Raw genomic sequence first — 14,530 nt, 5'->3', positions numbered from 1 at the left:
CTGTGTTTATATGCTGGGGGGATTGGTTTCCATCTGAAGCTGATTTGATTGGTCATTTTGCCTGCAGGGGGGCTGGTTGGCTCTGATCATGTGGAAAAGAATGCTGGTTTGTTAGGAGCATTTCTTTACCCAACACAAACTCTTAGCAGCCAAGGAGAAATCCTCAAACACTTACTTGGAGAAGGAGTGCCTTCCTCCTCACCTCCTTAATCAAGATAATTTTTTAGGTTTGTATAACCTAAAGTTTTGCATGAAAGTTGAAAAGGCCAAAATTCCCTTGGAAAAGCTGAGTGGAAAAGTTCCCATATTGCTGCTGAGAACTGACACTGTTCACTGATACATTTTCTCTAAACAATATGAACTACTGTTCATTTGGGTGAAGAGAGACACTCTTGTGTCCCCCTGCTGCTCCACTTGTTCCTTTCCTGTTAGCTCCCAAGCTCTGCAATGTGAATGGAAGGGTGGATGCAGCTCATGGTGCAACCTGTGCTCTCAGGAGGCTGTTGCTGAATTGCAGCCTAATGCTGCTCAGAAGATGTAGACCTGGCCATTTCCATCTCCACACTGCTCCTTTGTGAAAACATGGAATTAATCACAGGATTTTGCTAAAGCCTAGGAATGAAACAAGGCAGATTACGTGGCTTGCTGATTCCATGTGGCAGATGAAACCACTTTTGCTTAAGCTGTTTGCTCTTTCACTCATGAAATGAGAGGAGTTGCTGAGGGTATGTCTGAGTGAGCAGCTGTGCAGAGTGGTCAGTGTGCTTCCCTGCTGGACCAGCTCTGAGGACAGCTCTGGAACACAGTACTGGTTCACTTTTTTTTTTTTATCCCTTGGTGAGCTGCTGATGTGAGGGCTTTGACTGAACGTCAGATGTAAGAGGATCTGAGAAACAAAGGCTGTGGTTGTTTGCAGTAGAACTACTGAAGGCCTGCTGGGAAAATCATTAATGTAGACTTTCCTGCTTAGGGAACAAAATCCTCCCTATTTTTCCTTCTTTAACCTTCCCCCAACCGTAAATTGCAAAACATTGATTTTTTGCTTCATTAGAATGGAACATTTTTATACATGTTCAGGCACAGCACTGAAAGTTGATAGGCATGGTGTGACTCTGAAAACCAGGGCAAATAATGTAGTGCCAGGGGACTCCCACCAGTGTGACAAGGCTGTAGGATGGTGTGACTTGCCCTTTACCCTTCCCTCCACTGCAGACAGCCTCACTTAGTCATAAGTAGGATTTTGGTTTGGTTTTTGGTTTCAAACAGTATTTTCTTAGAAACCATCTTTTGAACTGTAGAAAGCATTTGCTGTGTGGTCACTGGTATGGTTTTCTAATCTTATTCAACTGAATGAGTTGGAAATCTTTACACAGTTGTATAGCAGGTGAAATGAGGTGCAGTGTGTGTTTCAGGTGTGTTATGGAATTGAACTCTTGTTAATTCCTTTGAATCTATTGGCTCACTCACACTGGTCACAGTAGATAATAGCCAATTTAGTGAAAAAAATACGGGCTTGTATTTGATAGTATGTTTTTGATACCTGCTGTTCAGATTGAGATTTTATGCAGAGAGATTGAAAATTTGAAGCTAGAAATAGGATTCAGAACTTCAGATCTGTCACTGGGAGTCACTTGATGGTATTTGTATTCCTGTGGTGTTCCTAGCATGTCCAGTAGTGTTCCAATGAGAAGGTTGTCTTTCTTAGAAGCATCATCTTAAGGACATTTATCCTTCTGTAAAATAAACGAAGCAATTACACATTTAGGCAAAGTTATTTCAGTTCCTTTAAAAACACTGACTGCAAAGGTTTTTATTTTTATCTTCCTCTTGAGGAATTATGTAGCGGGCAGCAGAGTGAAGAGAGCAAGTCCAAGTACTTAAAAGACTCTCCTGGTTCTTGCCCCTGTGTAGAGGAAACAGCAGCGCTGTCAGTCATTGCTTTCGTGTTTATTCTTTGCAGACAGTGAGGATGGTGTAGGAAACATGGGCTGACAGCCTGGAGAACAGGAGTCATTTGCCTTTCTGTTAGTAAGTGCTCTCCATAACCAGGTTGCCATGGGGCCACATCCCTGAATCCAGTCTTGTTCTGCACAGTCAGTATCCCTTCAAATCAGTGTCGCACAGCTGTAGGCTTTTCTGGCTGGATACCACTCAGCTCTGTCTGAAGTTTTCTGTAAACACCATTGCTGGCTTTGTGACAGGCCTGAACAGAGGTGCCCTTTTACTGCTCCTTCTCTTCAGGAAGTCCAGTCAATTAGTCCAAGGCAAAACCATAGATTGCATTTTAGTTTCTTTCATCCTTAAAACATTGCCAAGTCCTGACTCTGTGATCTAGGTCATTTAGCTGAAATGATTGTTCTCAAATCTAGGAACAGTTTGCAGAGAATATGCTGGCACTTTATAAGTTATGAATTTAGATGTAATCTGTAGGAATACTCCTGTATTGAGTTTGTCAGAGTCTTTCTGTCACTTGGGTAGCTTGATTTTTCTGGTCCTTAACTTGTGACTTGTTTTTGTTTGTTAAGAACCAGTTTCTTGGCTGGTCTGTCTAATCTTCAGGATCATCTCATGCCAGACCTGTTTGGACACATACCTTGTTCTTTGATGCTTGCTGTGATGTTCTAGAAAACTGGAGTAAACCAGAAAACTGAAGGATGTCATGAGACGCTGCATTTTTTCTCTTAATTCCACTGAATGTGGCATCAGAACAGGCTTTGATGTGACACTGGAGTGCTGCTGTGTTTGGAAAGGTGTTGGAACCACAGGTGATCCCATGCTCAGATAAATACAATGCTGACCCTTTCTATTTGATTTTTTTTTTAATTTCTACATTTGTAATGCCACAGAATTTAAAATCAGAAGAGGGGCAGGATCCCACTTGAGTCTGATCTTGGCAAACAGCGTTTGATGTTTTGTAACAGAGATGTGTTTCAAACCCCATTTTCTGCAAGTTCAGCATACAAAACCTGACTTGGATAATTCAGTTCTTGGGAACAAAATCTGCTGTCCTAAGGACTAGCAGAACCTGAGTTGCCTTGATTTGCTTATAGCATGAGTAGATGTGCAGTGGGGCTAAAACCTGGATATTCAGTGGCAAAGCAGACTGCACAATATTCTTTAAGTGACCTAAATGTTTTTGGAAGAGTGGAACAGGACCTGTGAGCTGAGAGCTTGTCTGTGTTGAAGAGCAGTCTCCCGAATCAACTGAACTTAACAATGCTAGGGAAGAACTTCCCTTTTTTTTCCTTAATTGGTAGAGTCTAAAATCTCTCAAATTAATGTTACTGAATAAGTGTCAAGTAATAGCTGTGAGTTTTTATGAAAATAATAGATCTGTAAAAATATTACTTCTCACGTCCCAAAGTAGTGATTTGAATAACATTTTTCTTTTGGTAACTGTTTTAGTAAGAAAAAAAACTAATGTCTTGTGTTGCAAAATGAAAAAAAAATTGCATCTCTCTTCCTCTTTGTAGCATTTTAAAAATTAATTCAGGAAGAATGAGGCACTTTGCTTGTTGTCAGGGACTTAAGCTCCCCTGGTCTGTTGGTTTGCAGCTCTCTCCTGTGCACCTCTCTCTGTTTTACTTCCAGCTTTGCCTTTTGCTTTTCTACTATGGGAAGCCCATCCAAGGAGCAATGGTGAGAGGCTTCCCTGCACGTTTTGTTACTGTAGTTTGCATGATATTTTTGAGATAACAAAAATAAAAAAATAAAAAACCATAAAATTCCCAGACTTAAAATTTTCTGTCTGGCTTGTTCCTTTCATGTCTTTTCCACGAAGCATGGGAATACAGAATGTGGCTGACCTTCATCTGCAAAGATTTATCCACTCCAGATAAAATGTTGCCAGCATCACATGTACCAAATGAAGGGAGTTGAGTGCCTCCAGCAATTTTATTTTATTTGGAGTATTACCAGAGACTCCCCAAAATACACTGTCTGCAGATTGTGTTGTTTCTCAAAGCCCAGCAAATCCAGAAGTGATCTTCAGCCAGATGTCCCCTTCAGTGAAGTAAAGGTGTAACTGGGTCGTACTTGGCTTCACAGCTGACACTGCCTGTTTGTACTGGCGCTTAACTTTAAATTAGGAACTGGTGCTGGACTTTAAATTAGCCAGTGTGCTTTAGCTCTTCATGTAGGAACAACATAGGGGAAAGATATTCCAGAAAAATTAGAGCTGGAGAAAGGTAAAGGTTTTTTCCTTCCAATCTTTTGAGCTGGTGGAGAAGGGATGTCAGTTTTTCTCCAAGGTGCATGTAAAGTAGAGAGCCAGTGTGTGCTTCCTGTCTCCAGTGTGCAGTATCTCTAGCAGGAAGAATTTTCCTGTTCTAAACAGAGGTCTGGTATTCCACAGAATTTCAGATCTTCATTGTTTCCTCATCTTTTTCATTGACTGAAAAGATTGCTTGATGCTAAGAAAACATTCTCCTATGCTTCCTAAACGAAATACTTAAAAATGTCTCTTTCCACCTCAGGAGTCTTAGTACACGATCATACTTCCTTTTGTTTTCCCTAAGAAAGCAGGCACACTAAACAGACTTCACCAAATAACATCTTACATTTTTAGGTTTTAAGACTCTTAAGAAGGAAGATTCTGTATACTTTTCTCTAGTACTTGAAAACTTTTTATAGATAACACCACGATTTCAGGTTAACACTAGGTAATAGTACCAGTGAAGAAATGACATCACTGTGGTTCCTGTGACAGTTCTGGTGCTACACAGCTGAAGAAACTTATTTCAGTGATGGGCTGTCTTGTCAGGGCAAGTCAGCAATGAAAGCAGCATCTGTGTTAAACCTTGGCATATGACTTGGACATCTTGGTGTATAATGTGGAGTCTTTTCATAAAAATATTTATATAATTCTTTTCAGACACAGTTGCTCTTCATAAGTACTTGAGGATTTTGTTTTGTTTTAAATGTAACATAATGTACATTCAGAACTAAAAGACTATCCTGTCTCCTAAACTTCTAGTGTAGACTTATCCTTCAATTCAGGCATAATTGCTTCTAGCCCTTCCTGCACTGACCTTGGCTCTCCAGAAGATGGATTCACAGCATAATGTTAACATTGCTAAGTTTTTTCTCATTTATTCCTCAATGCTAATTTAAGTTTTCAGTGTTTCTTAATACTTAGACTGCTGTATGTTGGATTAAATAAATAGATCTCGCCTTCCTTTTATTACAGAAGTAGGAAATGTGTTTGGTTTGTATAATGTTTACACTGTCCTCCCATTTAGCTTGAGACACTTCATGATAAAGCAGTTTATTCTTTTTCTCCGCACACTTTCGCCTTCTTTCTGTTACATTTCCTTACATCTCTTAAACTGCCTTTTCCTCCTTTGTCTTTCCTATCAATGTTCTAATTACTTACATGCTTTGCTTCCTTCTGGATTTTTTTTTGGTCTTTCCATCCCAAGGTACATAGGCACCTGGATTTCTTAAATCTCTGAATCTCTGTCATGTTTCCTTCTTGAATTTCTGTTCCTCTCCTAGGTTCCTATAACCACTTCAGGTGCATTTTTTATCTCCAAGAGAGCAAGATTTCAACCCTTTTGTATTTCTGTGTTTCTAAAGACAGAACACATGTTCACTGGCCTGTGTTTTCTTTGCAGTGAGACCAAACTTTGAGGAAGGTGGGACAGTGACCGCAGGGAGGAAACACGAATTTATCCGCTCTGAGAGCGAGAACTGGCGCATCTTCAGGGAGGAGCAGAATGGGGAAGATGAGGATGGAGGCTGGCGACTGGCTGGGTCACGGAGGGATGGGGAGAGGTGGCGTCCTCACAGTCCAGGTGAGAGCAGAGCTGGGCAAACATGCAGCTGTGGTTACTGAGACAGGGTAATGAGGAGAGGGAGGTGCCACGTTCAGGGAAAAATAGGTTCGTGTAGTCTTGGTCATTGAATACTGTTCTGGCATGTCTGAGGCTCTTGGTCACAAAATGTTTAGCATAAAATTGTGTGTCTGTTGTTTTCCTTTTAGCATCTTCAGTACCCTTACATACTTAAGGGAACATTACTTCCCAGATGTGCCCTTGTCTGTAATGTGCTCCAGGTGTGTATGTGCCTGGTAGAATAAGGGGTTTTTAATGGTACTGTTTCTTTGTGGCTGTGACAGAAATCACCCACATTAGACAGCGTACCATGCTGCAGAGTGACACTGGCACTAAATCATTCTGGTCATTGACCACTTTCTAGTTTTCCAGATGTATTTGCAATGCCAAGAAGCATCCTTGGAAAATCTCAAAATATGTTGCTGTACACATTTTGTAGTTAGTTACAGCATATCTTGTCTCAGTAAATTTCAGGTACCTGTTTGGTTTCACTCTCCCTTTCCCAGGCCTGACAGGGCAAGTCTGTTCACTTGCTTTCCAGCATTGCATTGCTGGAATTGCAGGAGAAATACAAAGCAGAGCTTGGTATTTCAGTAGTAGGACTGAAACATATTATAGGGTTTTTTCCCTTCTTTTTGGAAAAGATTCAGTCATTCCTGGTGTGGAATCCTGGATTCAGCTGTCTTTTGGCTGCAGAAGGCTTCTGGAGTACCAGGAGGGGATTAGGCTTTTCTACTGTTACATCTTCATAGAACAGTAAAATTGTCAAGTTTGGAAAAGACCTTTAAAGGTGTTTGAGCCCAACCACTGACCCAGTGCTGCCAAGGCCACCACTAAACCATGTCCTTGAGTGCCACATCAGCATGGGTTTTAAATTCCTCCAGGGATGGGGCCTCCACTACTTCCCTGGGCATCTGTGCTGATGCTTGACAACCCTTTCAGTGAAGAAATTGCTCCTAATGCCCAATCTAAACCTTCTTTCTGGTAGTTCTAGGGGATTATAAGTTCCCCCTGCTTGAGCATCCTTTGCTCCATGCTAAACTTAATAGGAAAGCAAAGAAAGCAAAGGACATTTTTGGAGCTGAGGTGGACAATTTCTTCTGTTCAATAAAAAAAAGTCCCATTTGCTCTTGCAGTGGCTCTGTTGGCCTTTTCAACATCCCAGACTTTCAGTACAGTTATTGTTGGGAGCAACCATCACCTCTGTTCTGAGCCTTCTTCATAGCTGTGTATAACTGCTCTCAAACAGCTGCTGTCTTGTACTGAAATTTAGCAATGAGCCCAAGGCTTGATTTATCATCAGATGTTTTCTATTCAGAGCAAGGCTAAGAGGCAAATTTTGAAGAATATAATTTTCTTTTCCCCAGTGTTTGGTCACAGTTGTTGATCAGACACTGCTGCTTTGTTATCTAGTTGAGGCAACATCAGGCCAGCTACCTCATGATGCTGCATGGTACTCAGGAGTGGAGTGTTCTGTGAGTACCAGCCTGCATGCTTTAGCTTAAAAGGAAGCATAGACCTCAAAGTTCAGAAGTTCATTCAGATCTTGAACTTTTTTGGTTTTTCTGAGGAAGGTTTTGAAAATTTGTTTCAGTTCTGTCATGTAAATTTTGCTTATTTGAATTTTCAGTGTAGTAGAAACTGAACTTCCTTTACCAAGTTAGTTTTAGCAGCTATCAGTGAAAGCCTGTTTCAAGACTTATGTGAATCTGCAGAAAAGTTGCTAATTTTGAGGTAGCCTGAGCTGACAGCTGTATTGCCCTAGTTCCAGCTTTCATCAGAGCTGCATTTCATTTCTTCTCTTAGTAGTAGCCACAGAACTATCAAAATGGTTTAAATCACATTTTTGCTTTAAACAATGAGGTTAAATCAAATTGGCGTGGTTTAAACTACTTCTTTGTACTTATTCTGGTGTTGGGTAACACGTACAGTCATATGTCCTGCTAAAAATAGAGAAATGTCTTCATTGGACTGTTTTCATTTGTTTAGTTGGTCCTTCCTGTGGCTTGTCTCTATGTGCTCCCTGCTAGGATCTTTACACTGGCTTTAATAACTGCTAGAGGAATATGATCACAGATATAGATTCACTGGCTGCTTTGAAGTTTCCTTTTTTTTTTTTACCCTTTAAATTTTTAACCATGTTTTAGAATTATAAATGTCTAAAAGCCCCCTCTCTGTTGTTACAATTCTTGCATTCACACAATGATTGCCTTTTAAATTTACAAGGCCAAGTCTGTTTTGTCAGAAACATACACAAACCTGTTGTGGTCTCAAAACTAGTGACTGATCTATAGATGTTTATGGCTTTGGTTATCAAATCAGCCTTAAGGAATAGGAATAAGTTTTTCTTGACAAGAATTTCTGAAATGATTTTGTGTCTTTGTGTAGATGGCTCTTCAAATTGGTCTTTTTCCTGAGAAGCATTTGAGAGAGGCCTTAGGCTGTACTTTCCTATAAAGATTTTATAGTTGCTGCTTTGTTTGAAAGGTTTCTCAAATTCATCTTGATTCACTCCTCTTTCAGAATCAGGTGCTGTAATTCAACTAGAGTTGAATTTTTGGGCATTGTTCCTTGCGTTTCTTAAATATCATTAAGCAACTAAAGTACATTAGAGAATCTTGCTCCAAAATTGAGCAAAGAACTAGGTCTATATATAATATATGCCCAAAAAGTGTGCTGTTCCTTTGTGTTCTGTTTAGATTTAGTATTCTTTAGTATATATATCAATTTCACTGCTGAGTTAGAGAATATAACTTTTAAAAGAGAAGTAGCTATTAATAAGGCTAATGTGTTCTTGGATTTCCTGAAGCAGCCAGTAGTCCTGTCTTTTACCTACAATGTCACCATAAATTGCAAGGGATAAATTAAGCTTAAAATTATCTCTACACTTGAAATATCGAACATGTAACTACTGCCCAGTGATAGTATGGGGCTGAACTTAAAGCTGTGTTTGTGTCCTAACTGCTGGCTAAAAAACTTCAGGTAAGAATTCAGGTTTATCTCTCCTCTTGGCTTGCTTTAGAAGATTGGCAGCCTGATATTTCAGACCTGAATTATGACCTGTATTCTAACTGGGCTTTTACAAACACATTTTGTTACTAAGAAAAAAGGGCATGAGTCTGCTACACCTGTGTCTTTTTGCCTCTCCACATAGCTCTGAAAATGTGGGGGCTGTAAAAGGTGGTGTGACTAAATCTCTGCAAGCAGACTGAATGGTTCTTCATTTGAACTTTGAAGATACTTGGCCTTAACAAAGTGCTTAGAATTCACCTTCAAAAACCACATTTCTGGGTCTCACTATGAGGAGCTGCACTCCTGGTATTGGCATGTGAGCTGTGGAAAAATCGAGGCTCCTCTCCCCTGACATGGACATGGCTGCTTGTAATGAGGAGCTGTCTGTCCAGGGACCCCATCAGAAATGCTGTCTGGTTGTCAACAACCTCTCACACTTCAGTCTCTTTCCTTAATAATATTTAAAAGATTGCCTCAGAAGATTGATTTGATGGTTTAATACTACTTTCTTTGTGAGGCATAACTAGAAGCATAGGTTAAGTTATCCAGTGGAATTACTTGTAAATAAGCATATAGGGAATAGTCAAGGCCTTGTTAAAGGATAACATTTATGTTTCCTTGATAAAATTTAAGATTGAAGTTCAGAATTTTTCTAGAAAGCGTTAGTTTTAGATTTCCTGTATTTGTGAGACAAAGGTGGATTTTTGCATGGCTAATATTAATAGTTGGGGTATTAAGGTCACTGTGGAAACACGAGTCATGAAATTGACCATGTTTCTCCCTTTTACTGTGATTTGGGGTTTTTTGGTAGATATTTGATACTGTGGGGCTGCACTGATTCTGGTGCACAGATTGTTGGAGCAAAAAAAAAAAGAATTTACTTTTTTTTAAATCCAGTTAAGAACAGCCACCATGGAAAGCTCTAAGGTGCCTTCATTTTTCTTTGCACCTTTGTGATAGAGATGGCTTGTATTTCATGGAAAACTGTGCACAGTCCTTTCACACCCAATTTGTTTTCCTTAGCAGCCAGCTCTTTACAGCTTAAATAACATTATTGCACTCGTGGGATTTGAAGCTTGGCTGAGTGGTGGTGTCTTCTGAACATGAAGTTTATACATCAATTGGGAATGTTCTCCCATTTCTTATGTTTCCAAGTTTTGGTATTCCATGGCTAAAAACAACCATTCAAGAGACTGACCAGTCCTTTCAAAGGTATTTGAACAGTTGTCACTCCATTTTTCATGTATATGTACAAAAGCACATCTGAGGGCAAGAGGCAAAAACATGGGTGTTTTGTTCAGGATGTGACTTCTGCAGAGCCCCTGAAGGAAAACATGAAATCTTACACAAGTAAAGGTGCCACAAAAGACTTAAATCAATGATGGCTGGTACATTCAATTGGCAACTAGTGTTGTTTGTCTTATTTCGGTGCTTGTTCTAGATTTTGCAGCCAAGCTTTTTTAGCCTTATGTGGTTTTTAATGCTTATTCCAGTTTATAATATGAGGATATACAGTGGACAATATTTGAAAGTCTTCTGTTTATTTGCCTTGTCCTTGAAGTTGCCTGTTCATAGGTGGGCTGTACCCTGTAGCAGCTTTCTGAATTGCTGTCAGTGTCCTTCCTCCGTTGTGTGAGCACTGCCCCAGGACTGTGTGGTAAAGCTCCTTTCCCTGCCTTAGACGGCCCTCATTCCGCAGGCTGGCGGGAGCACATGGAGCGACGGCGGAGGTTCGAGTTTGATTTCCGGGACCGAGACGACGAGCGGGGCTATCGCCGCGTGCGCTGCGGCAGCGGCAGCATGGACGACGACAGGGACAGTCTCCCGGAGTGGTGCTTGGAGGATGCAGAGGAGGAAATGGGCACCTTTGACTCCTCTGGAGCGTTTCTCTCTTTAAAGGTGAAAAGCTGCTTTGGGCCCTTGGGTGACTTGGTGCAAGTGTCCTGTGATGTCAGGTGGGTTATGGATGATTGCGTTGACTTTGCAGAAAGTGCAGAAGGAGCCAATACCAGAGGAGCAGGAGATGGACTTCAGGCCTGTGGAGGAAGGGGAGGAAAGGTCTGATTCTGAAGGGAGCCACAATGAAGAAGCCAAAGATCATGAAAAGACCAAGAAGGAGGGGGAGAAAACAGAGAGAATAGTGGCAGGTAGGGGGGACTTCTCCTGCAACTGTCAGTGTAGAATTTCTGTTAACTCAGTTACTTAGACCTGTGCCTTGTTACAGAAGCAGTGGAAGAAGCAGCTCAGGCATCATCTCCAGCTGCCAGGTCAGACACCCCACCGAAATCCCAGCCTCCAGACCCGCTGCAGACAAACCTTTTTGAAAGGAAGGAAGAGTCTGTGCCAGAAAGAACAGAAAAAACAGAAGATAAAGAGAATCGAGTGGAGAATACACTGTCAGCCAAAATGTCCAACAGAGGGGAAGGTAATAAACCTGACAGATAAATTTAGTAAGTTTCCATTACTCACTGTGAATAATCCTGGCCCCTTGAAAGAGGCAAGGGCTGGTGATGGAAAGCCAGATTCACCAACTGGTCTATAAATACAGGATTTGTTGGATATGCCATCTCAAATGCTTGCAGTGCACTGGTACTTCACACTGAAATGTGGTCCCAAAAAACATCAGCCAGTTGTGGATGTGCCTCACTGTGGTACAGCAGAATAGTCTGGACAAATGTGTGTGGCCAGGAAATGGGATATGCTCAAATGTCCTGAGTTCTGCACTGATAGAACTGAACTATTTGTTCCTTGAAGTTAGGCTGGGTACCTGTGCTGTAAGCAGTACATTCAGGAAGATCTGAAAATACTTTTGCTTTGGTGCTTGAATTAAGCTGTTGAATATTCTCTGCATTAAGTTCTTAAAAGTAATTGTCATTTATGTTAAGGATAATGGACTAACTTAAACATTTTTCTTTAGATTTGGCTTCTCTTGCTCAACCTTTGCCACAGATTTCTGCAGACACAGCTGCTTCTGCTCATCTTTCTCCTCCTGTTTCCAATTCAAATCCTGCTCTACGGCCAGTTCAAACACCTGTCACAGCTGCTCCAGGCATGGGCAACATTCCCACTGATCCAGATGATGAAGAGGGCCTCAAACACCTAGAGCAGGTAAAATTTCTCTAATTCCTTTGTTGTTGACAATCGTGAGACTGGAGGAATGTGGAATGCAGCAAATATTTGAAGCCCATAAAATCAGAAATGCAGCTAAAACTTTACACTCCTCAATGTTTACTGAAAGCTGCTTCTCTCTTTTTTTTTTTTTTTGCAAATAATTCAAGCTGTTGTATTTTTCTATGCTATACCCCATTTAAAGAGCTAGAGACCATAGTGCTTATGACCACTGTTAAGTAGCATTATGATTTGCCTTGAGAAATTCTGTCTGTTAAAACCCCCAAACAAACCATCAAACAAACAAAAACCCAACCAAAAATCCTGTAAGTGAATCACAACACTGTGTTGATGGAACTGTAGTGACTGCTGAGATGTAGAACCTTCTTTGTGCTCATGCTCCCATGCCTGTTTTATTTTTCACTGTGGTACTGCATGGGACCTCCTTGGCAAGTTGCTCTAAAGCTTTTTGTAGCAGGTGAACTGTGCTTGTTCAGAATTCTGCCTGACAAGTGTGGTGGGCAGAGCTCCAAGTTTGTGTTGCAGTCACTCCTGTCCTGGGGCTCTCTGTCATTCCTGGTACACTTTGGAGCCCTAGGTAGCACAAGATTGGGTGTGTTTGATACACTAATTTCCAAGTCTCTAAGCCCCTATCTAACTCTTGTATTTCTTGCTGGTTTTGATGTCTCTTCCAGCAAGCAGAAAAAATGGTGGCATATCTGCAGGACAGTGCCCTTGATGATGAAAGACTAGCAGCAAAAATCCAAGAGCACAGAGCAAAGGGTTCCTCTATGCCCCTGTTTCACGAAGCCATGCAGAAGTGGTACTACAAAGATCCACAAGGAGAAATTCAGGGTAGGTCTGTGCCATTTACACTTCCTCTTTGTTTCACAGAATTGTTAAAGAGTTCTTCACAGAATTACCACCAACAGATGCTGGTGCTTCTTTTTACAAAAGCTGCTCAGGGAATATACCATTCTAGAGCTAGGTTTTGAAAATATCTTCGACCCGTCACTGCCCCCATGAGCTCAGCAGGCTGAACGTCCAGAACCGTAATTTATTGGGGCTGAGGTTTGCCATCACTTCATGTTCCTGTAAATTAGGTTAGACTAAAACCTGTTTCACATGCCATTAGTTACTCAGATGTCCAGATAACAGTGGAAACAAACAAGGAATGTGACCACTCAAGTAGTTGTGAAGAATCCACAAGAAGCCTTGAATCAGCCTGAAGACATGGAATAGTCAGGGAGGGTGGTTGGTTTAGAATCATGGGCAAAGAGGAATCAAGTTTCCACCAGCCAGTGCTGGTGCAGAATCTCAGTTTAAATTGCACTTGCAGCCACTGCTTTGTTAGTTCATATTATGGATAGGAACTGCTCCCTGCTTTCAATTTTTGCTTAAGAATTTTTTTTGTAAATAAGATTTGAAGCAGGCCTTTCATATAGATACTTGCATCTTTGCTTTCAGAAGATACATTTCTTTTGGAGGTCCTAGGGCTCGGTCTAGCAGCTGCTTATCTGCTTCCCAAAAGTGCAGTCAAACAGTGAATTCCTTCCTTGCCATACTTCACACTGTGTAGGGTGAATGATTTCTCAGCTGTGAACTCCAGATAGGATTGGTGGGGGTGTTGTTTGTGGGATCTGTGTCAATCTCTTATCTGCAGGTATTGCACGTCTTAAGGGGTTTTTTTTCATCCCTTAAGTGTTAAGAATGTTAACCATAAAGTGCTTTTATTTGCTCAGTGTATGTCAGTCACTGCTCAGTGTTTATTGGTGGGTGACAATCTAAATATTTTGTGGTTGGATTAAGTACTTCAGTGTGACAACAAGAAGTAAACACTTCCAAATAATTTTTTTTCTCGGGATAGCCTCTTATGGTTTCATATTCTCTAGAAGGAATTGCCTGCTAGAGATACTCCTTCCAGAGAAGGCAAGGGTTACTGAATGTTCCTACTTTTCAGAAGATGTTTTGCAAAACTTATTTATGTGATTCTTACTTGGTTAAATAATATTTTTATACTGGTTTTCTCTGTATTTGAATATGTAAAATTATTATAGGAACCCTCCTTAGAAAGGCATGACTGAAATATTTCTTAGAAAAAAGAGGAAGAGAAGGAAAAGTGTAGATCTTTACAAAGGAAAGAAACTTGATCCTCATCTTAAAAAATGTACTTGTTCACTTGAGAGGAATCTTTTTATCTGCTAAGTTCCAGAAGCAAAACTTGTGTAAAACATGAGGGTTCCTCTGGTTTGAAGGCAAGAGTTGAAGCAGGCTAAGATTGTGTAATTATCTGTGCAGTGCAGTGGGGAAAGCAGCACTTGTGGTTTGAGCAGTGTCAGCCAGCAGGTACTGCTGAGGTCAGAGTGGAAGCCGCAGCTTCTGTGAGCCTGAAGCAGTAAGTGCTGCTGGAGGACAGCAGGGGCATTAGCTCCACCAAGCCCCCCACCATGGTGGCTGCTTGGCTTGCACCCCAGAGCTGACCTGTCTCCCTCCAAGGCAAGGTGAAAGCCATCATGCACTTTTCCTGAGGCTGTGGGGCAGTGCTGTAGCCCCTGTGCAGGTGTGCATGGACACTC

The 14,530-nt window shown here is 41.1% G+C and overlaps 1 protein-coding gene across 10 annotated transcripts in view; it reads left to right on the top strand.

The window, feature by feature from the left end:
* The window catches only part of GIGYF2 (GRB10 interacting GYF protein 2), a 75,194-nt gene that overhangs the window by 42,835 nt on the left and 17,829 nt on the right, over positions 1 to 14,530 (top strand). For 6 of the 10 annotated variants that reach the window (XM_031064622.1, XM_031064621.1, XM_031064627.1 and 3 more), the window contains 6 exons: positions 5,616 to 5,795; positions 10,528 to 10,745; positions 10,834 to 10,993; positions 11,071 to 11,271; positions 11,764 to 11,954; positions 12,650 to 12,809. In XM_031064622.1, coding sequence (XP_030920482.1) covers positions 5,616 to 5,795; positions 10,528 to 10,745; positions 10,834 to 10,993; positions 11,071 to 11,271; positions 11,764 to 11,954; positions 12,650 to 12,809 — 1,110 coding nt within the window. The remainder of the gene's footprint in view (positions 1 to 5,615; positions 5,796 to 10,527; positions 10,746 to 10,833; positions 10,994 to 11,070; positions 11,272 to 11,763; positions 11,955 to 12,649; positions 12,810 to 14,530) is intronic. The other 4 variants (XM_031064625.1, XM_005430220.3, XM_031064626.1 and 1 more) reach the window with 2 other exon arrangements.

This window comes from Geospiza fortis, unplaced genomic scaffold, assembly GCF_000277835.1.
Source record: "Geospiza fortis unplaced genomic scaffold, GeoFor_1.0 scaffold592, whole genome shotgun sequence".
Taxonomy (NCBI): domain Eukaryota; kingdom Metazoa; phylum Chordata; class Aves; order Passeriformes; family Thraupidae; genus Geospiza; species Geospiza fortis.
This window is presented reverse-complemented; position numbering and strand designations above follow the sequence as displayed.